This window comes from Lissotriton helveticus, chromosome 3_1 (genome assembly GCF_964261635.1).
Source record: "Lissotriton helveticus chromosome 3_1, aLisHel1.1, whole genome shotgun sequence".
Taxonomy (NCBI): domain Eukaryota; kingdom Metazoa; phylum Chordata; class Amphibia; order Caudata; family Salamandridae; genus Lissotriton; species Lissotriton helveticus.
This window is the reverse complement of record NC_136061.1, coordinates 1,837,547,684-1,837,571,600: the sequence shown is the minus strand read 5'-3', so window position 1 is coordinate 1,837,571,600 and position 23,917 is coordinate 1,837,547,684. Positions and strand designations below refer to the sequence as shown.

General features: G+C 42.7%; 1 protein-coding gene across 1 annotated transcript in view; it reads right to left on the bottom strand.

The window, feature by feature from the left end:
• The window catches only part of LOC144824333 (uncharacterized), a 610,480-nt gene extending 586,978 nt beyond the window's left edge, over positions 1-23,502 (bottom strand). The window contains exons 1-2 of the mRNA XM_078683450.1: positions 23,487-23,502; positions 12,315-12,415 (exon numbers count right to left, since the gene is read on the bottom strand). Coding sequence (XP_078539576.1) covers positions 12,315-12,415; positions 23,487-23,502 — 117 coding nt within the window. The remainder of the gene's footprint in view (positions 1-12,314; positions 12,416-23,486) is intronic.
• Positions 23,503-23,917: the final 415 nt, after the last annotated feature.

Genomic DNA, 23,917 nt, shown 5'->3' with positions numbered 1-23,917 from the left:
CATTATAACCTCGCGGTAAATGCCTACTTTATAACGGCTGCTTAGAAACATGTTGTGTTTGGTGTCAAACACCTTGGAATCATACCTCCCCGCCAGTAACTGCCGGGGGAGGTATGATTCCACCCTTCTAAAGGGACATATGTGGGTCACCGGTATACCCAGTGCCAGCTTTCACGACCTGGGCAGCACAAAATGGACGCTGCCAGCCACAGGCACGATTCTGCTCTCCTGCTGCTGAGCCAAGCTCAAGCAGAGGAAGGTATGACAATAGGCATCATGTCACAGGGAGGTGTAACCACCTCCCTGTCAGGATTTAGTGTATTGGGGCTGGGTGAGTGCACTCTTAGAGTGCCAGAAAGTCTGCACTGGGAGCACATTTGGTGTCCCTGTGCAAAGTCCTGCTCAAACCAGTTCGAGGAGCCATTTGCTCCTGCTCTGGTGCAAAACTGGACATAGGACATGGGTGTAGCCACGCCTCTGCCCCCCCTCCCCTGGAAGGGTCCACAGAATCTTTCCAACCCCTTCCCATGGATATAAAGTGGGGGACCTAATCACAGCGCTTTAGATTTTACCTGGACAAGATTCTGCTAAGAAGAAACCAAGTACTTCGACTGCCTGCCTGACGCTGGTTGACTGAATAATCTCCCTTGGAGTAAAGGAGTTACTCCCCTGCAAAAGCAGGCACCTAAACACAACTGACCTGTTTGCTTCTCCCAAGCTCCTGAGGACTCCAAAGATTTCTGCAACACAGGAGGTGGATTCCCGAAGGTCCCTGAAGTTGATCTGCCCACTCAGCGATTTTGAGACCAGTATCCCTTGTGGGGACCGTGCCACCCGAACCCCTGTGCACCGTGTACTTTTGCAAGTGCATGTGCTTAGTGACAATTCCTGGGCCTGTGCTTTGGACTCCCTATACTCCTGACCCCGAGCAGTATTTGCACTGAAGATTTCCAGCCTCCACTTGACGAGTGTCCTGTTGGCTAGTGCTTTGCAGACTTGCTTGAGGTCTCCTTGCGATCCCTGGTCCGTTGGCCTGTGGGTCCTGTCGAGGGTCACCTTGCTAATTCTTGGGCTTACCTGGTTGTTCTGGACGTGCCCTGGCTCTCCATTGCTTGAAGAGTCCCCTTGCTGGTCAACCCCATAACCTGTTCCCTCTGACCCCATGGGTTGCAGTTGCCAAGGCTTGTTGTTGCTCCAGCCGGACATCGACCCCCTCAGCTCTCAACATCCTTCATAGGACAGCTCATCCTCGACGTCTCCTGGTCCCCGTGGCTGCAGCGTTAAGCAACCCATCTTCATCCCTGAAGCACTCGACATCGGTGGGCATTCGACTACCGAGCCCCTGGTCACCTGAAGGAACCCAGACTCTGTCCCCTCTGCTTTCAGCTTCTCCTCACCTTGAGTCTTGCTTGGATCCAACTGGACATTCTTCGTTCTCCTGGCAGCAGGACTTCTTTGCAGCTCTCCATTGAAAACAACAAAGGTTTCCGACACCCGGCTCCTCTGGGATAGGTAACACTGGTACTATGGTATTTGCTGGTGGGTTGGCCTTAGAACCTCCTAAGTTCCAAAGGGTTTGCTCGAGGTTCTCTTAGAAGTGTCCTTAACTTGTAATTTTCCAGCCGCGACTTTCCCATAGAGTTGTATGGAGCACGCTTCTGTGTTTCCTCACTGCACCCGTCCTCCTTGGGCTCCCCGTGTCACTCCTCTGGGTGGTTCCTTGGGGTCCCAGCGATTCTCGTTGTCGTTATATAATTTTTTTAGTATATGGTTCGGTCTCCCCATTGAGCCCTCCGTGTATTTCGCTATTTACGAATGTTCTATTGATTTTGTATTGTGTGCTTTCTGCCCTTGTCTTGTGTAGAGACTAGTAGAGAGTGTTAAATTAATGAATACATATTATTATATAAACACTGTGTGGTTCTCCTTTCATTTAATCATTTAGGAGGTGATATTCTGGTAAAACAAGCTGCTTTACATTCCTTCAAGATTAAGCCTGAAGGCTGCTCTGCATAGCTACCACTAGGATAGCTTTCAATAAGGTTATCTTTGACCTCATACATCAAAATGGTCGCGTGGCCTGGTACAAGGTGCCCAGCTTAACTAGTGGACAGCATAATACCAACCCACAGACAGAATAAACATGTTGCCCAGCCCAAGCCTTTTAATACATATATGTGACTCCTAGCGCTTATAGCCCATTCAGTCTACAGCCCAATTTCTTACATCACAGTCTGGGAGCAATACAAAAACATTTACAAGGTGCCATTGGGGTCATTTTACACTCAACTGTGACAGAAAGGCACATTTGGATTAGGCAGGAAAATGACAACTTTCTAAACCTGGCATTACCAAAACAGTCATAGAAAACCCAACTTTACCATTGTTTGATATTAAATTCCTATTCAAATGAGTCCTTGAATCATATTTCTAGCTGCTTCCAGACTGAAGGTAAGCATTATAAATTGTTATAATGTAGCCCACCGTTTGTCTATGTGAGATTCAGCCTTGTCCCAGTGGAAAATGACTTTTCTACGTTTTAAACACCATGCATGCTTCCCTGGTGACATTTAGGGCCTATGTTAGGGGTGACTGTTACGTACTGAAAAGCATGGTTTAGGCCTGGCAAAAGCTTTTATTTACCAGGTGAAAATGGCAGTTTAAAACTGCCTACCAAGGCTGCAGGAGCAGGCTAGGAACCATGGTTTACTGTGCTGCTTTATTGAGTGGCACAATGAGTGGTTCAGACTGGTATGCAGACAAAATATCGATATTTAAATATCGATATACAATTATATTGAAGTTTAAATATCGATGGGACAAAATATAGAAGGTAAGTAATATCGATAAAATAAATATCGATGTCAGTAATATCGATGTTAATAATTTCGATGTTACTAATATCGATTTTAAAATTATTTTTGTGTATATTATTATGTATTTATTATGTATTTAATTTCTTTTTATGTAATTTAATAAAAAAAATTGTATTTTAGTACTGTAGCGGGTTGTGGGTTTATAGGGGGATAGGGTGGGAAGTAATTTAATTGAATTATTAATTAGTAGGAATTAGAAATTAATATTGATTAATTGGTAATTATTTTTAATTAATTGGTAAATAATTTTAATTAATTATTGATTAATTGATAAATATGTTCTGTTGTGGGTTGTGGGTTTATAGGGGAATAGGTTGGGAAGTAATTTAATTATGTTACATTAATTATTAATTATTAGGAATTATAAATTAATATTTATTAATTGGTAATTATTTTTAAATAATTGCTAAATATTTTTAATTAATTGATCAATTGATAATTATGTTTTGTAGTGGGTTGTGGGTTTATAGGGGAATAGGGTGGGAAGTAATTTAAATGTAATTAAATAATAATGTTCTTTAATTAATAGTTTGGTTAATTATCTAATTGTTAATTAATTATTAATTGTTAATTAAATATTATGAAATGGTATTTTTAATAATTTTTTTAATTACATATATTTTGTTCACATGTTTTTAATAATTATGTATTGGTATTTGTAAATGGTTTATATTTATTTAATAGTTCATATTTTTATTATTTAAAATAAAACATGTATTTATAAGTATGTAATTTTTACCCCTACGCTATCCAACATTTTCCCTAATGTTGCACTCTCTGGAGTGGGAATAGTAATTTTTACCCCTAGGCTATCCAACACTTTCCCTACTGTTGCGCTCTCTGGAGTGGGAATAGTAATTTTTATCTCTACGCTATCCAACACTTTCCCTACTGTTGCGTTCTCTGGAGTGGGAATAGTAATTTTTACCTCTATGCTATCCAACACTTTCCCTACTGTTGCACTCTCTGGAGTGGGAATAGTAAATTTTACCCCTACGCTATCCAACACTTTCCCTACTGTGTTGCACCCACTGGAGTGGGAATAGTAGATTTTACCCCTATGCTATCCAACGCTTTCCCTACTGTTGCACTCACTGGAGTGGGAATAGTAATTTTTACCCCTACGCTATCCAACACTTTCCCTACTGTTGCACTCACTGGAGTGGGAATAGTAATTTTAACCCCTACGCTATCCAACGCTTTCCCTACTGTTGCACTGTCTGGAGTGGGAATAGTAATTTTTACCTCTACGCTATCCAACACTTTCCCTACTGTTGCGCTCTTTGGAGTTGGAATAGTAACTTTTACTCCTATGCTATCCAACACTTTCCCTACTGTTGCACTCTTTGGAGAATTAATTAAGTATATACTATGTATTATATTTTTATTATTATTAGTTTTTATTACATCATTTATTCATTTGAAATATTATAATATATTTTTAACTATGTTTATTATATTTATAAGTATTATTTTGTTAATATTACATTTTATTTTATTTTCATTTAAAAAAAAAACCGATATTTTCTAAAAAACGATATTTTTGACATCAATATATAATAATTTCGATATTTTTGTACTTACCTTTTTAGAGATAGGATCCCGATATTATTGTCCTCGATATTTTTGTTGCGATATTTTTGTACCTCGATATTTTTGTGGTCGATATTATTTCATAGATTCGTTCAGACTACTAGTAGCATTTAATTTGCAGGCTCTGAATATATGTAGTACAATACACTAGGGACCTATAATCAAATTAAATGTTCCAATATGGTATATGCCAATGTTATCATGTTTTAAAGGATCAAGCACTTTACCACTGTTTAGCAGGAGATAATTGCACAGTGTCCTATGCCCAGCCCAAAAACAGATTCAACTAAAGAAGACACAAATCTGGAGTGTTCTTGCCGAAATGGAACATTTACAACAGGTAGTATTTGCGGTATCTTGCTTTTATAAAACTACATTAGGAAACCTTCATCACCCAGGTCATTTCTGGGTGTTCATGTCTTTAAAAACGTTTTTGATCTATGTTTCTGGTTGGTATCATCCAGCATCACCTCACAGAGTATTTTGATTTCAGAGGATTACATTTTAGTCTTTCTTTTAAAGCTTTGCCACTAGTAACCAACTTTTACCTATTCTTCATGTTGTCACTGTTTCAGTTATATCAGATTGTAGTCTGATTATTTGACAAATATGCTATTCTATATAATTTATTTCTTTAGTTCCTTGTTAGTGCTTAATATTTTGTTGTTAGTTTTGCCTTTGTTCTGTGTGTGTCTTCATTATGGTTGCTGTCTCACTGAACAATTTCCTCAAGATGTGCATTGGAGACTACCTAAAGTAGTTTCGTTGAGAGCATTGACTCCTGGTTTAGCTTAAAAAAAATCTTTGTTGCATTGTTCAGCATTTTGTTATCACCAGTTTTTTGGTATGGCTATGTCTCTTAATTTTTCAGTGGTTGAATTATGGTCCAGTACAAATGCTCCTTGTACCCAATATTGCTTTATCCATCCTTTTATAGAAACATGTAGGAGAAGAAACAATCTATCCAACAACATGGACAATGTGCACTGGAAAAAAATATGGTCCCTGTACTTTCTGTAAACTGAAATACTTGTGCACTTCTCTCAATTCCAAAAGGGACTTTCAACCTTATATACCTGCGTGTTCCTTTTCAATTTGTCTACCTCTGTAATGTAACAAAATGGCTGTTGTATTTGACCTTTATCTCAACATTTTGAAGGTATCTACTTTAGTATCTTTGTCATCTCTATTTAAAAGTCCAGACCACATACATTGATGTATATTAATAACTTTTTTTGTGTTTATTTCTTTACACAATGAATGTAGCACGTGCCCTAGTCTTGTTTCTATAGTAACAGTTCTATCCTGTCTACTTATTTCTCTATCTCACTTTGTTGCTTTCTTCTTTGCTTGTCTACAATTTCTACACCAGAATTATAATCTCAGATCCTCTCATCCTTTCCTCCTTCTATGTGTGCTTAAAGGAAAAAGCCTCTCAGGATTGTTTTGTGCAGGGAGTTGCCACTTCCAGCACAAAAACAATCCTTCACACAACATAGACACCGTTGAATCATGGTGCAATAAGTGCCTGCATTGGTACTAGGCTGGCAAAAGGCGCCAATGCAAGGGCAAAGGAGAGGAATGTGCTGTACTGGATAAATGTAGCACATGCCTGCCCTTTCCATGTGATGTGGGGCAGTGCAGCAAGGTACTCCACAAAAGACATAAATATGCCCCAGAGCTCCTTTATAAGGGGTGGAACTCCAAGAAGGCTTGCTATATTACGATCGTGGACAGCAGGTGTTACTTTATCACATATCAAATTTGGTCACACCTTCACCTTTCCCACAAACCACTTAAATCCTTGGTGTATATCTTTTTCATATGAAAGCGAGAGCATATTTGCAAATGTGAAGAATAAAAATAGACTCTCTGACCAAAAATTAAGCATATCCAAAAAGCTGTTAGATATTTGTTACAAAAATACATTGGAATCATTTCAATTTAAGGCAGTTAAAAAGAAGCAGCAGTAACTTGGTATGTGTGGAAACATGCAGAAGATTCTAATGTTTCTATAATTACCTAAGGAGTGAAACAAAATAAACATAGTGCCATAAATATCCCCTTTCTGTTTGTCACTGTAAACCAGAACATCTGAGCAGAAAAAAGGCATCATTGTGTTTTTCTTTAAACAACTGCCTTGATTATGCTTTGTGCCCTGACCTGCCTATCCCGCAGCAGGCATTGAAAAGTCAGAACTCAACTGTAATAAGCCATTACAGCTGGGTTCTAACATCATTCCTTAATAAGACTGATGACGAGGTGTGTCACAAGCCACCTATTATAAAGAATTTAGAGATAGGTTTTTTTATACAGGGATTGCAGAAGATAATGTAGTATATGAAGATAATGCTCTTGTTTGCTGTTAATTAGTAACAACAGAGATCCTACTGGGTTTAATCAGCTGAACTATAATTTCCTCTTCTGTTTCCCCCTGCTTTTGTTGGGGCTCTTTAATTAGTCATTTAATTAGTTTCAGTCCCACCCAACCCGATCTTTTCAAGCTTATTTTCACTAATATTGATTTCCACTTCATATAGTTACTGTGTTTACTATTCTAAAAATGACTGTTATTACTGCACCTCATTTTGTACAGTGTGTTTTTTCTTATTTTTTCATAGCCATATCATTATTAAGTTTTCAGCAAGGATGTCAAAGCATTTTTATCTCTTACACGTGCAGACATTATCTAGTTCCATTCTGCTTTGCTTCGTGTCTCTTTTGTTTCTTCTTAATTACTGTCTCTTAAAACCTGTCATTTCAAATTACCCTTCTGTTAACCACAATTTGTTTTTATTGCTCCTACTGACTTCTGTTAGCAAAGTGGCATTGTTGGAAATTATATTCCTCTCAAATAGGTGGCTAGAAGCTTTTCTAAAAGAACATTTGTTAAAACCTGTCAGCTTTAGGGTGGTCTTCATCCAAACTTTTTGCCTGCTTACTTTTTCTTTTTGCTGAATCTTTTTGTTGGCCATAGGACCCTGAGCACTTTACCATTCCTGAATAGTACTCAAATGCATGTGCTTCTCCCCTAAACGCACTTACATTGTTTCATCCACAATTGGGATATTTCATTTATCCATACATACCTAGTAGAGTGCACTGCCTGTACCCAGGGCTTGTAAATTAAACATGGGCCAGCAGCACTGATTGTGCCACTCACACAAGTAGCCCTTTAAACATGTCTCAGGACTGCCACTGCGGAGCATGTGTGTGCAGTATTACTGCCATGTCGACATGGTATTTAGAACCCCTTACCAAGCTTTAAACTCACCTTCTATTACACAAACGTCACCCCTAGGTTAGGCCCTAAGTAGCCTATAGGACAGGGTGCTGTGTAAGTAAAAAGTAGGACATGTACTTTTAAGTCTTGAATGTCCTGGTAGTGAAAAACACCCCAATTCATTTTTCACTTCTGTGAAACCTAATCCTCTCATAGGTTAACATTGGGAATTCCTTATTACACTTTTAAGCTGTACTTCGTGATTAAGAAGTAGTAGCTCAGTCGTGTTTTGTAACATTGGAATGGTAATGATAAATCATCCTTACTGGTAAAGGTGGATTTAACATTACTTTTATAGAAAGACCATTTTTAAAAAGTTGGCATTTCTCTCTCTTAAAGCTCTGTGTGCCTATAGCCTGTGCCCAATACATGTCTGAGGTGGGTGACAGCTTGACTTTTGCATTCCCTCTAGACAGCCACACACAACGGAAGATTAGCTGTGTGTCCATCTGCATCCTGATGGATCATCTGAATAGGCTGTGTCCTGTCCAAACATAAAAGGGTTGAATACCCCTCTTAAAGTGAGTCTGGAGCCAGGAATAGGACGTGCATTTCCATAATAGGCCATCTTTACTGTATGACCCCATTTCAAAAGAGCAGAAGACAAATATCTTGTTATAGAATCATTAGGGTGCAAGGATTGAGAGGCAGGAATGAGTTTATGGGTATTGACAATACCACAAGGGATACAAATGGGTAAGGCCAGGACAGGGATGCATTTAAAGACAATGGAAAGGAAGCAAAAAACCAGTTCATAAATATAAAAAAGAACAGCTGAATACCAAGCCAAAATTGCTATTTGATGATAATGGAGGGAGGGGCATTGGAGAAAAAGTGATAGAGGCATGAAAAAAGAGAGGAATCGGGGAAAGGGGGGGTTTCCATTTCAGAAAGATTAAGAGAATGAGGTAACATTTTAACATGAATTAGGTAACAGATTTTCAAGATGAGAATCGTTTAACTTGCTATTCTTAGTTGTGTTTTTCCTCAACGTTTTGCATTTTGCCTCTCAGTTTTACTGATTTGTTTCGTTTTGCCTTAAGACTCTCAGCACTTTACCACATCTAGCCAGTGCTAAAGTGCCTGATCATATCCCCTAAACATGGTGACATTGGTGTATACCTGATTGGAATATTGGTTGTACTAGTAAATCCCTTAAAAGGTGGTATACCATATACCCAGGGCCTGTACTTTAAATGGTACTTATGGAATGCAGCATTGATTGTGCCACACACAGAAGTAGACTTTCAAACTTGTCTCAGACCTGCCACTCAAGGGCCTGTGTGTGTAGGTTACTGCCACTTGGACTCAGCTTTTAACACTACCTCTCAAAACTTAAACTCCTGTAGTATACATATAAGTTACCACTATAGTAGGCCCTAAGAACCCTAAGGGAAGGGAGCTATGTAAATAAAAGGAAGGGCATGTACTTTTATGTTTTATTATTCCTGGTAGTGACAACCAGACTTTTTTGTTTTTCACTACTGTGAGACCTATCTCTCTCATAGGATAGCATTGGGAATTCCATTATATACTTTTAAGCTGTAATTCCTGATCAGAGAGGAGCAGTTTTTACATTACTGTTTTAAAAATGCCACTTTAGAAAAGTGGAAATTTCTCTGTAATTACTGCTCTTTGCACCTGACAACCTGTCTCCAATATACATCTGGATTGAGACAGCCACAGACATTGGAAAGTGAGGCTCATCTCCATTCTGAGGTGGCTCCCACTTTCATCTGAATAGGCTGTGTCCTGTTCTCACACACAAACCCTGATGTATCCCCCAGGTTTAACCTGACAGACAGGACTGGGCTAAGAGGGATCCTTGTGCACTTCAGAGAGTTCTTTTGATGTCACCCCCTACAACAAATGCACTTTTGGGTATAAGCAATGGGCCTCTGACACACACAAATCAGACACTTCAGGATCTTGAAATGAACCTGTCAGATGGACTGCTGAGCTGCTTAAAGGACTCAAATGTACTGCTTTTGTGGAACGACTGCTTATCTGATTGTTGCCCTGCTGCATGCTGCTTCCTCACTCTGCTGGATGAAGGGCTGGAATCTGCCTTCCCTCCAAGTGATCTCCATGGGCTTGCTGGCTTGCCCCCTGTTCTTCTGAAGTCTCAGGTATACAAAAGATTTCCTGCACTTCTGCTGGTGCTGCTGGACTCTGCCTTCTGTGAGTCCTGCCCTTGCCTGAGTTGCCCCTTCCAGGTTCTTGACCTCAGAAGTGGGTTTTGCAGCTACTTTAATCAAGATTATGGGCCCGATTCACAGAACTAACTTAAGACAAAATCCTAAACTTACTACCATTTTGGTATTCACAGAAGGCACTTACTCATTTTGGTATTCACAAAAGGCACTTACTCATTTCGGTATTCACAGAAATTAGGAGTCCTAACTTTAGGACTCCCTAATGCCTTCTGTGAATACTGAAAGTCTTAAAGTTAGGATTTTTCTCAGTTTAGAAGTAGTAAAGTTAGGACTCCTAACTTTAGGACTCCTAAACTGAGAAAAATCCTAACTTTTACGACTTTTGGTATTCACAGAAGGTATTTAGGAGTCCTAAAGTTAGGACTCCTAACTTTACTACTCCTAAACTGAGAAAAATACTAACTTTAAGACTTTCGGTGTTCACAGAAGGCATGTAGAAGTCCTAAAGTTAGGACTCCTAACTTTACTACTTCTAAACTGAGAAAAATCCTAACTTTAAGACTTTCGGTAGTCACAGAAGGCATTTAGAAGTCCTAAAGTTAGGATTCTTAACTGCTGTGAATACCGAAATGAGTGCCTTCTGTGAATATCAAAATGAGTTAGTGACTTCTGTGAATACCAAAATGGTAGTAAGTTTAGGATTTTGTCTTGTTAGCTCTGTGAATCGGGCCCATAACCATTACATCAACTGTGTGCGAAATTCTGCTACATATCCCTCAATGCCAATGCAGCGGCTGCCCCATGACAACGCTGTGCCCCCCTTGACAGTGATGCATTGCGTTTGCAGTGACCCGACTGCATGGGACAGATAGACGCATTGAGCCCTCAGCATTGATGCTTTGCTTCATCCAAGGTACTCTGTCAGCAGTTCTTGCGTGGATCCTGTAGATGGCTTGCCCTCCATTGCGGTCAGCCTGAACTTTAGATGGACACCAGGCCGTCACGACCTCAAGTTACCTTTTGACTGCTAGTGACTTTAAAGCACAATTTTTGGTTTAATCTTTAAAAATTCATATCTCGGTTTCCCCTAATTGGATTTTTGTTGTTTTGGTCTTAATTTGCTCATATAAATATTCTTCATGTTTCTAAACCTGTGCCGAGGTTTTTTGCTGTGCTTTCACTGTGTTACTTTGTATGTTTGTTGAACAAATACTTTACACATTGCTTTTGTAGATAAGCCTGACTGTTCTGTGCCAAGTTCCCAGCAGCTGGGCATCAGTTATCTTATTGTGCTTACACTGACTAGAGTGGTGGTTCCTGCTCTGGCTGAGTGCATACCTGAGCCAACCAGGAATTCTGTTTCTAACAGAATGTATAAAAAAGTATCATAAGTTGAAAAGGAATCATAAATTTGAAGGTTTTCTGTGTAGAAGTGATGATAGTCCAAAGAAAGAGATTAGGAAAGAGAAAGGAGTCTAAACAGGAGTTTCCTTTTGTTGAACTACATGTTTCACCAGGATGCTTCCTACATGTCTAGTAAGATGAATGCTAAAACAGCATAATATGATTAGACTAGGGTGAAATTTAAATGAGCTTGGCAAAATCTGCATAATTTTGTGAATTTTCAATTATGACTGTTATGTGAAATTCCAAAACTTTTGCCATTACACCCCATCCCGTAATTACGTCACTGTATGTGGCAAAATGATAGTGTGGGAACACAAGAACAATGCAAATAACCAAAATGAAAGGGACTGTTGTTCAAGGCAATTGTATTTTTTGCACCATTGTTTCATGCAAAATGTACCCTTGAGTCTAAAATTAAATTTTAATCAAATTTGATTTAAATTAAATTCGCACCCCTTAAATATGACAATAGCTTACTCTCCCAAAACTCTTCACTGATTTGTTAACTGTCAATGTAGCCTTAAAGGTATTTGTCACTGTGCGGCTCAGATCAACATTTAAGAAGGTGGGATTGAGGAAGAGACTGTTAGTGCAGACAGGCGGAGAAGACGGCTATAGGATTATTTGCTCTGTAGCTGTCCGCCCGCATGATTTTAACTTTAATAAAATAGGTTTCCTCATGTTCAGTGATGTAGCTGGACCTATTGCCACCTGCGGTGGTCCCTGAGTGTACTGCCCGGTGCAGGGGTGTGGCGGCCGACAGACGACTTGCTCCCAGGGGGAGGGGTAGTCAACAGATGACTTGTTCACCTCTGCCAACTCCAAAAAGAGTGTCGCCAGGGGCGGACCACGACCCCACCTCCCTTTAGCTACGCCACTGGCTGCATGTCATCTTTCCCACTCACAACAGAGTTGCTAGCTTCCTTCACATTCACAAAATGAACATCTGGCAAATATTCTATTCGTCACATTGACCCTGGTCTGTGAACTTGTACTTACGCAAGGCACATCTAAACTGCGGCACTGCTTCTGGCACTCAGCCCCTCTGCTGCCTGGTGGTTCATTGTCACAATTGAAGTAAATCATAGGTGGAATGCAACCTGGGGAAAGACATAATTTGGTAATTTAGCAAATAGGTAGCAAATATTGAAGTTATGGGCATCTTGCCCATGTGTTCCTTAGTGACGAGCTAAATACATATTATCATACAAAGCATTTACATTTCATTGTATTTCTTGTTTGCTTACAATCTGAAAACATTACACTAACATTCAAACAAATTATTGTTTTCCGATAATCATTCCTTCTAGTTCATTATCAAAAATTTCAGAAGCTTGCCAATATATTCAGACTTTTACGTAAGGTCATATATTTCAAATACATATACATTAATTTTCTTTAACCAGTTATTTCCTATCCATTTATCTTTGCAGTTGTCTCCGTTTTTAGGTCTCGCCTAGCGTGGCAGCGGGAATGCGCTGCTCACTTTGCGAGGCATATTGTATATACTTTAGCGGGGAAGCTTCGCGTAAGCTCCTCCCACTCTCTGTCCATATTTTTGTTTGGCTGCCATCCTAAATACTGCTTTCTGATTGTTTTTTCCCTTGTTAGTCCATCCTCCTAATGCCCATGGCGTAATTTGTATACATCCGAGGCTATTTGCCCCTTTACTCAACATAATTTTTTTGCCTGTGTCTCTCCTGCCCCCTTACGCAGTCCGTGATTTTTCACCAACCTCTCACCCCCCGCTCCCCGTTTGTGTCTTCTTTCAAACCGCACTCATATTTTTAGTGCAATACGTCTCGCATAAATGCGAGTCGTATTGCATTGCTAATTTTGACTTGCACCGGAAAAGAACGCTTGATTGCTCCGGAAGCAGCAGACTAGCGCTGCTCTATTTACTTTCCATTTCGTTTGTTCCTGCCCCCTTCCTGATGTCCGTTGTCTCCCAGCTCATGGGCCATGGACGTGCTTTTGGTGACCGCGGGTCACAACACTCCCTGTTCTGCAACAGATTGCAGTGCCTCCCGCAGTATTGCAAGGGAGAGCCCAGCAGACTCGCTCTGGCGTCACACACCCCCTCGGATCCTGACCTGCACCAAGCGTGGCCCTTCCTCTGCAGGCGGCTCTGTCCACCGGGATTGAGCGCTCCTGGGTGCGTTTGATTTTATCATCCCTGCTCGGTGAGGGTTGGAGCTCTGTGTAGCTGCAGTTTCCTGGTACTTTTCTCCCTGTTTACAACCCTTCTGTGGCACTGGGGTGGCGGTGGATCCGGACTGGAGGTGGGGAGAATTCTCTGCTCCTGCAGAGGACCTTTGGCTGCCGGTCGATGCACCGTTACAGGGCAGCGCAGGCGGTGCCCCGCGCACACCGGGCTGAGCCAGACGTGGGTGGCCGGACATGCTTTGTGCAGCCACGGCCGCAGCCCGAGGGGTTGTCGCCCATGCCAACACTTCGGCTTCCTTGCTGCTGGTGAACGGGGGCGCCACCGTCTACATGCCTGGGACAGCCACTCGTCCTTATGCTGCCGAGTGCTGCTGCTGGACGGGACGGGCATCAGCGTGGGTCAGGCCCTGCAACAGGGTCGACTGGGCAGAAAGTGAAGTTTTGTTTTCCCAATAGTCGGTTAGGTACTGCAGGGCCCAGTCGCAGCCCTCGCCCACCTGCAGGCTCCTCTGCACACACAAATTATGTATTTCTCCTTAATCCTTGTCATATGCGTTTTCGTTTCCTCTCTCCGTTTTCCTCTTCCTCACTTCCCTCCTCTTCCATTCTCTTCCAGAGCCCCCTTTGTGTCCCTCTCTTTAAAATGTGCCCTTCCCCTTCACCACCCAGTCTCTTCTGCCTTTCTACAGCATACCCTGCCTTCCCCCATTCCCCTTCCCTTTCTCTCCCTTCTTTGTTCTCCCGTCTCTGTCCTTCAATTTTCCTGTTTCGCTTTTTATCTTTTTCATTACGCAGCGCGTTTCCTCCTTTCTGTTCCAAATGTTAGCTCTGCCGTTTGTTGGTTGTTCGATTCGGCTCTGCTCTCTGCTGCTCATGACTGTGTTCCCTGTTCTGACCAGTTCTGTTACGCCCTGTTCCATTCTGCCCTGTTCTGTTGAGCTCTGTTATGTTGGCCCTCTTCTGGGCTGCACTGCTCTGTTCAGCTGTGCATTGTTCTGTTCTGCCCTGTTTTGTTTTGCAATGTTCTGTTTAGTCCAGTTGTGTGCCACCATGTTCTGTTGTGCACTCTTCTTTGCTGCCCTGCTCTATTATGCATTGTTCTGTGCTGCCCTGTTCTGCCCACTTCTGTGCTGGCTTTTTCTGTTGGGCGCTGTTCTGGTCTATCCAGTTTTGCGCTGCCCTGTCCTGGCAATACCTGGGCTGCGCTTTTGTGTTGGGCACTGCTCCCTCCTGCTCGGATGTTCTGCCCACTTCTGACTAGTGAGATGAAGAAACTGGGGGGAATACTCTCAAAGGGGCGTGGGCAATCTAATAAAGGGCGTGGATTAAAACACGTAAGCTAAAAATCTGTGCTTAGCATAGTGTGCCACACTACTGCTAATTTGCTGCTTCTGTCGGCATCCACATATATCATATAATAAGTAACATTACACCTACAGCAAGCCAGGACTATTGGGTTTGTCAATGGCTGGTACCCAATTAGAAGAATCCTGTCGTAAGGTACATTAATTTATGCTAAGTGCTATTAAGGTCTCCCGTGTCCAGCTTTCCACACACTGCCATACTACCTACAAATTGTCTTCCACCCGCACCCGTACTTAATAATTTTTTTTTATATCTTGTATTTTGTGTGATATTACCACGCAGGCCCTGATTCTATATTAAACACAGCTTTGGACTATACCATTTCCCGCTAAAAGGCAACATGTCCCTCCATGTGCTTCCACACCTGTAGTGTCACACAGTTTGGTGCTCACTTTCCCTCCATATTAAAGAACAGTAGATGTTTCAGCACCCAGGCTAATATGCTGCATTGCTAAATATATATAAGGTCCCAAAGGCGAGAACGATGCATTGCAAATGCTTGTTCTCTTTGGAATTTCTTCTGCCGGTTTTTGGTTTGATATTTTTCTAATTAACTATGTCATTGAAAGAAATAGTACCATCCCATCGTTACTTAAATAGCTCAAATATTAATTTTGATATCCATCACTCCATGTGGCCCATAGATGAAAAAACAGCAGTAGCCCCTGCCTAATCCAACCGTCAAGGAAAAGCTGTACATTATGAATTATTTCAAAACTACTTGTTAGTGTTAATACTTTGTGTTGCCTGTTGGTGGATCAAAAGCTATAAATATCAGCATTTTTCTGTCAACCTTTCCCAGTGCTAGGATTTGTAAGCAGCCTTCTCTGGTTCTGAAGAAAGTCCCTAAATTAAGCCTTTGCACTCCACCCTCTCTTACAATGTCTTTAAACACTCTTACAGTATCTTCTGCCCTCCACTATTTCTTCAATATATTCTCCTTAATTGTCTTTCCATGATCTAGAAAAGTGAAAGAGAGGGGAGGACAAGATGGGCAACAGGTAGAGAAGTTCATGTACTGAGAGTATGGCAACCACAGGACACAACACAGACCCCATTCACAACTGCATATGCTGAATGATGGACGCCACCAGAGACCTGGCCCTCAGGCAGCAGGCCCTGCCTGGCCATATTATATAAAGACATTTGCAGATATTGCTATGTGATCATTGATGATTTAGCACGTTGGGTTCTGCCCGTTCTGTCCCCCTGAATCTTGCACATTTGACTACTTGGTTTTTGGACGTATACTGTGTGTGAGTCTCATTACCTAATTCTTACTCAATGTAAATTCATGGATATGGGCTGAATATGCTAACTGCCAGTGTCTGCCTTTTAAGATAGGGTCAAAGCTGTGCAGCTAAGGTTCCCTCGTTTTATGTGAACACATGAGCACACACAAGTGTACATATGCAGACAGCATGTGTGAGAATACTATTGTGCACAGCCCAGGATCTGTGCAGAGGTAGGGTGTTACAGAATGGACTCTGCAAGAATTGGTACTGACCATTAGTAGGTTTTAGAATGTGAGTGGGCATACATGGCGTAGGTCTTTGGGTCTTACTGAGGTCTGTAGTGTTTTCGCGTTGTATACTTTATAGGTGAATCCTGCCCCAAAGTACGGTTTCACTCCACCTATGCCTACAGTTCCAGCAAGGACTCAATCTGGGTAGAAGAACGCTGAATTTGCATTCCTTAGTAACTCACATACACACCTTCTGGCAATTCAAGATTTGTAATGATTCCCTGGCTCAGTTTATAATCAGATTTTAGGCCTTTGCCCATCCCCTGCCCACACTGGGACGCATTAATTACTCTGCCCCCAGCAGAGGGATCAAAGACTGCCCACACAAAAGATCAAGTAACAGTAATGGACCCAGTTTCTGTGAAAGTCAAGGGATAAGGAGGAGATCTGCATTCGATAATTAGCTTTCCATGCGCATCTGGGCTAGGCCAGCCCCGGCCCGCTCAAACAAAGGAGTAAGCCCAGACCTCTGTAGCCAACAGAGAAGGGTGCTTGCCTTTGAAAGATTGGTGGACATAGATTTGTCAGCTGCCACAGGAAAGGGGGAGCTAAGGCTCTCAGGGAGCACTTACCAGACAACAGTTGAAGTTGTCAGTTTGCATTGTCCCAAGATGCTGTGCAGGAGAATTGGGACAAAGGTGGAGGGATGATGTGACAGCCTAGGAATGGGCCAGGTTGTTGAGCTCATAAAACCTCCCAACCTCACTTAAAAACCTCTCAACAAGGGAGAGACAGCTGAGAAGACCCTGGAGCTGGGAGTGAAAAAAGTGAAAGATGCCCAGCTAGAAAGAGAAACCACCTGATGCCCTGCAAGGAGAGACTGAGGGACTTATGCTCTAGCTAACCACAGTACTAGCATGGGTCTCTTCCGTGCAATTGCTCTGGCCTCCTGATGCCCACCAGAGGAACAGCTGGGCAAAATGACCTTCATGGAGACCCTGGCTGACTCCACTAGGGCTTCTGTAGACTGTAGGTTATTTATTTTGAGTAACATTCAGTGGGGGGGTTGGGGGGCCAAATTTAAATGATCTGCAGACGAAAAAGAAGAAATGTGACTCGTTTATTCAGAGATACTCGTAAACAATGCACCTTTGTGTTCTGATACAGTAAACTGATGAAAGGGTTCTTTCTCACGATTGGCTCATAACAAATAATTAACAAATACAGAATCATAAAACAAGTTAAATTTCTACACAGCACTGTGTAATATTAATCCAAGGTGTGTTATTAAGGCTTGAAGCACCTAGATTTGCAGTACGTACACCTTTGGGGAGCAGCAAGGCAGCATGAGGTAACGAGCAAACGACTTTCAGGCACTACTCTGGCAAAGATCCTGTTGTCTCCTATGCTAGGTCACCTTGATTACATTGTTCAGTCCTGCACTTCACACTGCTTTCTTGAATTGTGTTTATGTCAATAACTTGTCAGTTATTGAAGTGTCAGAATGCAAACTGAAAAACATGGCTGAGCATGCCGCTCACCCTATGGACGAAGAGAAACCGAGTCATTTAATGCCAGGTGCTTGGTTTCGTGACTTCACAAATCAGTGCATCCTGGGAGTTGTGGTTTTACTTGCGTTTGGGGACAGATAACCTGTTAAATAATGTATAGATATGCCAAATGTACAAATGCAAAGAATTATCAAGACGACAATAGAAATGATTTTGAGAGCTCAAGTCGTGCCATGTAATATTTCTAACACACGCATAATAATGTCCTAATCCCGACCCTGTTTTATTTGCTTTGCATTATGGCACTTGTGGTTCTACTTTTCCCACATCTAATAATAATGCAGGAGTGGTGGGCTACCTCCATGAATGCCATCCACTGTTGTGGAACTGAAATAAATATTCTGTGTGCTTATCGCTTATTTTTATGTTTTCTTTACATGTGTTCCATCGTGTTCATGCCATTGGGTTTTTTTGGGCTTGCATTCTCCCTGTACTCCTGCTCCCTCGTGCTGCATTAACCTTCACACTGATCCCTATCACCGCCCCCTCCAGCTGTTCATTTTCATTAAGCAATTTTAGAAAGCACGAACATGCCTCGTAGGCGTCGAAGTGCTTTACTTGAGCACCGGTTGCATTTCAGATGGATGCATTCATTTTCAGTCACGGGGAGATTAAGTGGTTTTCTTTAATATTACTTTGAGACAGGGTGTATTGATGCTGTGCCTCTACTCCCTCCGCCATCGCTTCTGTGTCAGCTCTCGTGCAGTAGACAAGGCATTGAGCATACTCATGGCAAAACAGCTCCTAATTGATCATGGGCGAATCCTATGCAAAGCATATTGCCTTTGTCAGTTTTGCACAGCAGTTGAGTTCTGTGCAACATGGCTTAAATTTGAAAAAGCCATTAATGACTGCATCATAGCACTTTTTTTGTTTTTCATCAAGCCATGTCTCGCAGAAGCTCAACTGTTTGTGCAACATATAAAAAAACACTGACAAACTCAATAGATTTTGCAGAGGCGAAACCTTTGCCAATGCTTGTTATTTCTGTTTCGTGGAAAGCAGAAGCTAATTTCCAGAAGCTGTTACTTTGCTGTGTTCTGTGAAACAAGCAAAAATTATCAGACCGACCCACGAGAGCAACACACTTGTTTGGTGTTTTCACTGAATTTTAAACCGTCATAGTGCACTTTTGGTAAATTATGATGACTCAGTCTGTATTTCATGTAGATGAAGCATCTTGGTGGGAAAACTGACTATTGCTGATTATCTAATATGTCTTACCTAAGATCTCAAAGGTCTTTATTAATCATGTCTTTATTTTTATTGAGCAGAAAAATAGAACGAAATTATTTGAGTGCAAAACGCTGTTAACATCTTATAAGACCGATGGAGGGATAAATAAAATTGATCAATCCTCAATTTGTTCCATAATTTTCCAAACCTTCGTAAACATTTGATCGCATCAACTCTTTTTGCATAGGCCTCTTTTAATTTACATGTACACGTCATTTTCGTTTGCCATTCTAAATATGTGGCAACTCTACTTGTCCTCCAATTCTGCAGGATCACGGATCGCACCACCAACAAAATGATCGACATGAAGGCTTGCTTGGCTTTAATATTAGTCACATTTAGCTTTTGTTTTGACCAACCAAGAAGTGCCACTGCGGTTTACGGGATGAGTTGGCTTTGTAAGCGTCTACTTAGGGTGCCAAATATTTTTCCCCGGAATTCAGCCAGCAATGGGCAAGTAGAGAAAGTATGAAGTATGAAGCCAATATCCACCATCTGGTTGCTGGCACCTAAAGATCCATCTTCCAATTCTGGGTACATTCTATGTAAGGCTTTAGGGTTGTATAAGGTCATACATCGTGAGGGGAAAGGCATACACTTGACATTTGCAGTCCTTAAGGCTTTACTACCAAGTTGAGAGATTGTCTGCCACTCACCTCTCAGTCGCAGACATTTTTGACAAGAAATTCTTTATTAGATTGTTTTCCCCTTTGACTCCGCAGAAATCTATACCAGTTACCCACCCTTGTCAGCCTAGCATTAAAAAGAACTGTCAAAAGTGGTGAAGGAATGGCACGAGCAGGATTTTTTTTTCACAAGGTGGATAGTTAGAATAAATCCCCCCAAAAAAGGGCTTACTACGATCTCCACACCTTGCTAACATTTCGTGCCAAGTGATGCACCTTCCTCCTAAAAGAAAATTACCCAGATTTCTGAAGCCAGTTAGATTCCAAAACCTTAATTGGCTGGACTGGATGTGTAGACCTAACGCTTCAAATTCCTTTAACTGGAGATAGTCATACCCGTCCTCGGGCGCGTTGGTAGTATAGAGAGACTGGAGTCTAATACGGAGGTCTTGTAATATCTTATGCCTTGTTCTTTTTGGGAGTTTCGCCATTTTTATAAAAAACAGAAGCTGTGATCTCACTTCGTTTACCAATCTAATAATATAAAAAATCTTTGAAAAATGCCCTTGAATCCGATATACGAACCAAAAAAATCGAGGAGGGAAGCTTCATAGTATACACGTATCTGGGGGATTGCCAACCCACCCTGATTTATTCCCAATTGTAGAACTTGGATATTTTACTCGAGGTGCTTTGTAATTCCAGACAAACTGACGAAAACGAATATCCAGCTCTTTGAAGTAAGCCAAAATAATTTTTTATCAAAGCATTCATAAATTAAAAAAACAAATAAAGGCAAAATTGATATTTTGATGAGGTTAACACGGCCAATAAGAGTAAGAGGGACAAGAGACCATTGATCAAGTAGATCCCTAATTTTTTGTAAGGTAGCCTATAAACTTCTACATAGAAATTAGTTACATAAACTCCCAGATATCGGATCGGATTGATCGAGACCACTGGACAATAATTACTACCAGGGAAATTATCACTTGAGGTGGTAAAAATTATGGTTTCTGTTTTATTATGATTAATTTTGTACCTGCTAATGGATTGAAACTGGTGGAACTCGCCCCAAATTGTTTATAAATTTTAACTCATAAGGCCTGAGATACAGGATTATCTCATCGGCAAATAATTCGAGCTTGGCCATCCCTTCCATTGGAGCTCTGATTGCCCTATTGGCCCTTATCATGGCTGCCAATGGTTCGATGAAGGAGGTAAAAATTACACGCTATAAAGGACAGCCCTGCCGAGTCCTCCAATTTATTTCTATATTTCTGAGCATGTTAGAATTCAAAAATGTTTAACCTGTGCGCCCTGGTATATGTTAAATAGCATATTGAAGATTATACTGGGAAATCCAACCTTTTTCAGTTAACAAGGTTGAATCCCTTTTCAGCATCCACCATCAATATATACGCAGGCATTAGATTAGTATTTAAATAATCAATGGCATATATTAGAAAAGTGGTATTAGCCAACATTTGCCATGCTGGTCTTCATGAATTATTTCCTAGGCGACAGGCGAAATTCTGTTGGCCCAGACTTTAATTAAGATTTTATCATCGTAATTTAGGAGACTAATTAGTCCATATGAGTTGACATCATGGGGATTCTTTGTCAGGAACGGAGTCTTCAGATTATGCTTTTTCCCATTCTACGCTGTTTATTACATAAAGCACACAGCAGCCAAAAGAGCAAAAACACAAGCCCTACCTCAGAACAAAGGATACGGGCTATAAACAGTAATGAAAACATTTTTGATCATAAACTACAAGTCCCATGACCACCGTTCGGATAGTCCACAGTATAGTCATTTCTTAGTGTCCATAATCCCTAGGAAAGACGTCCCTCCTATGACCACTTCCTCTTTCTTCGCTGCTTCGCAGCCAGTTAAGTGGTTTTTCTTATTCTCTCCACACTTTGCCCGTATATTGTGGGGTTGTGGAGGACTTATTTGGGGCCGATTTTGTGAATATTCTTTATGTTTATACTGTGCTCTGTTGTTTTGCTTTTCAGAGCCCCGTATTGCTGCGGGAGCACTCGTTGCTCCTACGCGGTGATTTCCCTGTTTGTTGCGGTCTCCTCCGGCCTCTAGAGGGAGCCAGAGCGTCTCGTTCTCCTCTGCGCGTTTTTCTCTTCAGGGAGACCGTGCTGAGGAGAACGTTCCGACGCTGCGCTTCCTCACTGCCTCACCTTCTACGTTCGGAGCACCCGAGTCTGTATTGCCCCATTGCTTCTCATAAACGCCCCGTGTGGGGTCCGTACAGCAGCTCTGACCGCGTTGCCGCCTGCGGGCGTATTTCTTTTGCACCTTCGTTTTTCCTGCAAATTTGGTCAGTTGTTAGCGCGCAGGGAGGCAGCTTCGGCCTGGTCTGTGTGAGGGCCTGCGCGCTAAGGGTTAGGTGCCCCCTACATTCCGGTGCTACCGGGCCACAATATTAGCAGCTTTGTCCTGCCCCAAATAAGTGCACAGGCTACTGCCTGCCCTCCTGCTCTTCTGTGTTGTCCCCACCTTCCCTGTCAGGGGTACAGTCTGTGGGCATACAGCCTAGTGATGTTGAACCAGGAGTAATATAGCGCCGGGCCCCTCGGGGTCCACGGGGACGATCCCCTCGTCCTCGGGCGGGGCTTCCCCGGTAGACACTGATGATGAGGACGGGTCGGTGCGTTCTTGGCGGCCTTCGGGCTCTGCCGCCGAGCTCCCTCAGGATAGTTCGGGTATGCTGGACCCGGATAAAATCATGCATCCGCGGTCGGCCGCCTGGACCCCTGGGGAGAAGGTGGCGAAGTTCGTTGCGGGTCGCCTATGCAAGCCCCTCGAGAAGGAAGCTTGAAGCTGTCTGCGTGGGGAATGCCCTAGGCCTACGTTGGAGGGCAAAGAGGCCCTGACGCCCGAGCTAGACCCTAAGATGGCCACCTTTTTGGCGAAGTTCGTTAGAGATTCTAGCAAAGGGATTGACCGCTCTTGGCGCTCCTGCCAGGACAAGCTCCTGGATGCCATAGGACCTATACCCAAGATCCTGGATATGGCTGAGAAGGCGAAAGAGTCAGGTGCCGCCATCTCCCCATAGGTCCTATTTAACTGGGCCCAGCGAGTGGTAGTCTTTCTGGGTAACGCAAATTGTGCCTTGTCAACTGAGCGCCGACGGTCTCTCCTAATTAAGTTGGACCCGAAGCTGGGAGACCTGGCCTCCTCAGAAGCAGGGGCAGTGGCCCAGGGTGGCCTTTTCGGCAACCCTTTTATCAAAGAATTAGGGAAGTTTGTCTCGACCTTCACGTCCCTAGATAGAGCACAAACGAGCATAAAGAAGGTTTTCCAACAACGTTTCTCCAGGGGGGCCGGTTGCGGTGGGGGCTGCCCGACCGGCCGAGGTGGTCAGCAAGCGACCAACAGAAACCAGGGCTCCGGACGAGGCCAGTACAATGCCTCAGCAAATTATAACACCTTCTACCCTACCAGAGGCCAGCGCTGCAGAGGTCGTGGCCGCTTCAAGAACTCCGCCGGCAACAACTCAAACGGTGAGTGTCCTATCGGCGGACCAGGTCCGCGTTGGGGGGCGTTTAGCCTTATTTCCAGAGGCCTGGGCAGCGATCACGTCGGACGCATGGGTCTTACAGACAGTCCGAGGTTTTCGCATAGATTTTTACGACCAGCCCCGTCAGGACAGGCCGCCGCACCCTATTGCTTTCTCTCAAGCAGATGCTCGTCTGGTCGACCAAGAGGTCTCCGACTTACTTCGCAAGGGCGCCATTTGCCGATCGACACGACACCCTGCGGGGTTTCTAAGCAATCTTTTTTTGGTGGACAAGGCGGATGGGGGGAAGCGTCCGGTAATCAACCTCAAAGAATTCAACGGGTGGTTGGTTTACCGGCATTTCAAGATGGAAGGAATCCATCTTTTACGGGACGTGCTGCTCCCGAACGATTGGATGGTCCGGTTGGACCTCAAGGATGCGTACTTGGTGGTACCTATTCACCCTCCTCATCGTCGCTTTCTACAGTTCAGTTGGAGGAACCAGATTTTCGAGTTTACCGCCCTTCCATTCGGGCTTTCCTCGGCACCGTGGTGTTTCACCAAGTTGCTACATCCGGCCGTGGAGCTCTTGCGGGGTCTAGGGGTGCGAATGATAGTCTATTTAGACGACATCCTGTTGATAGCCCAGTGC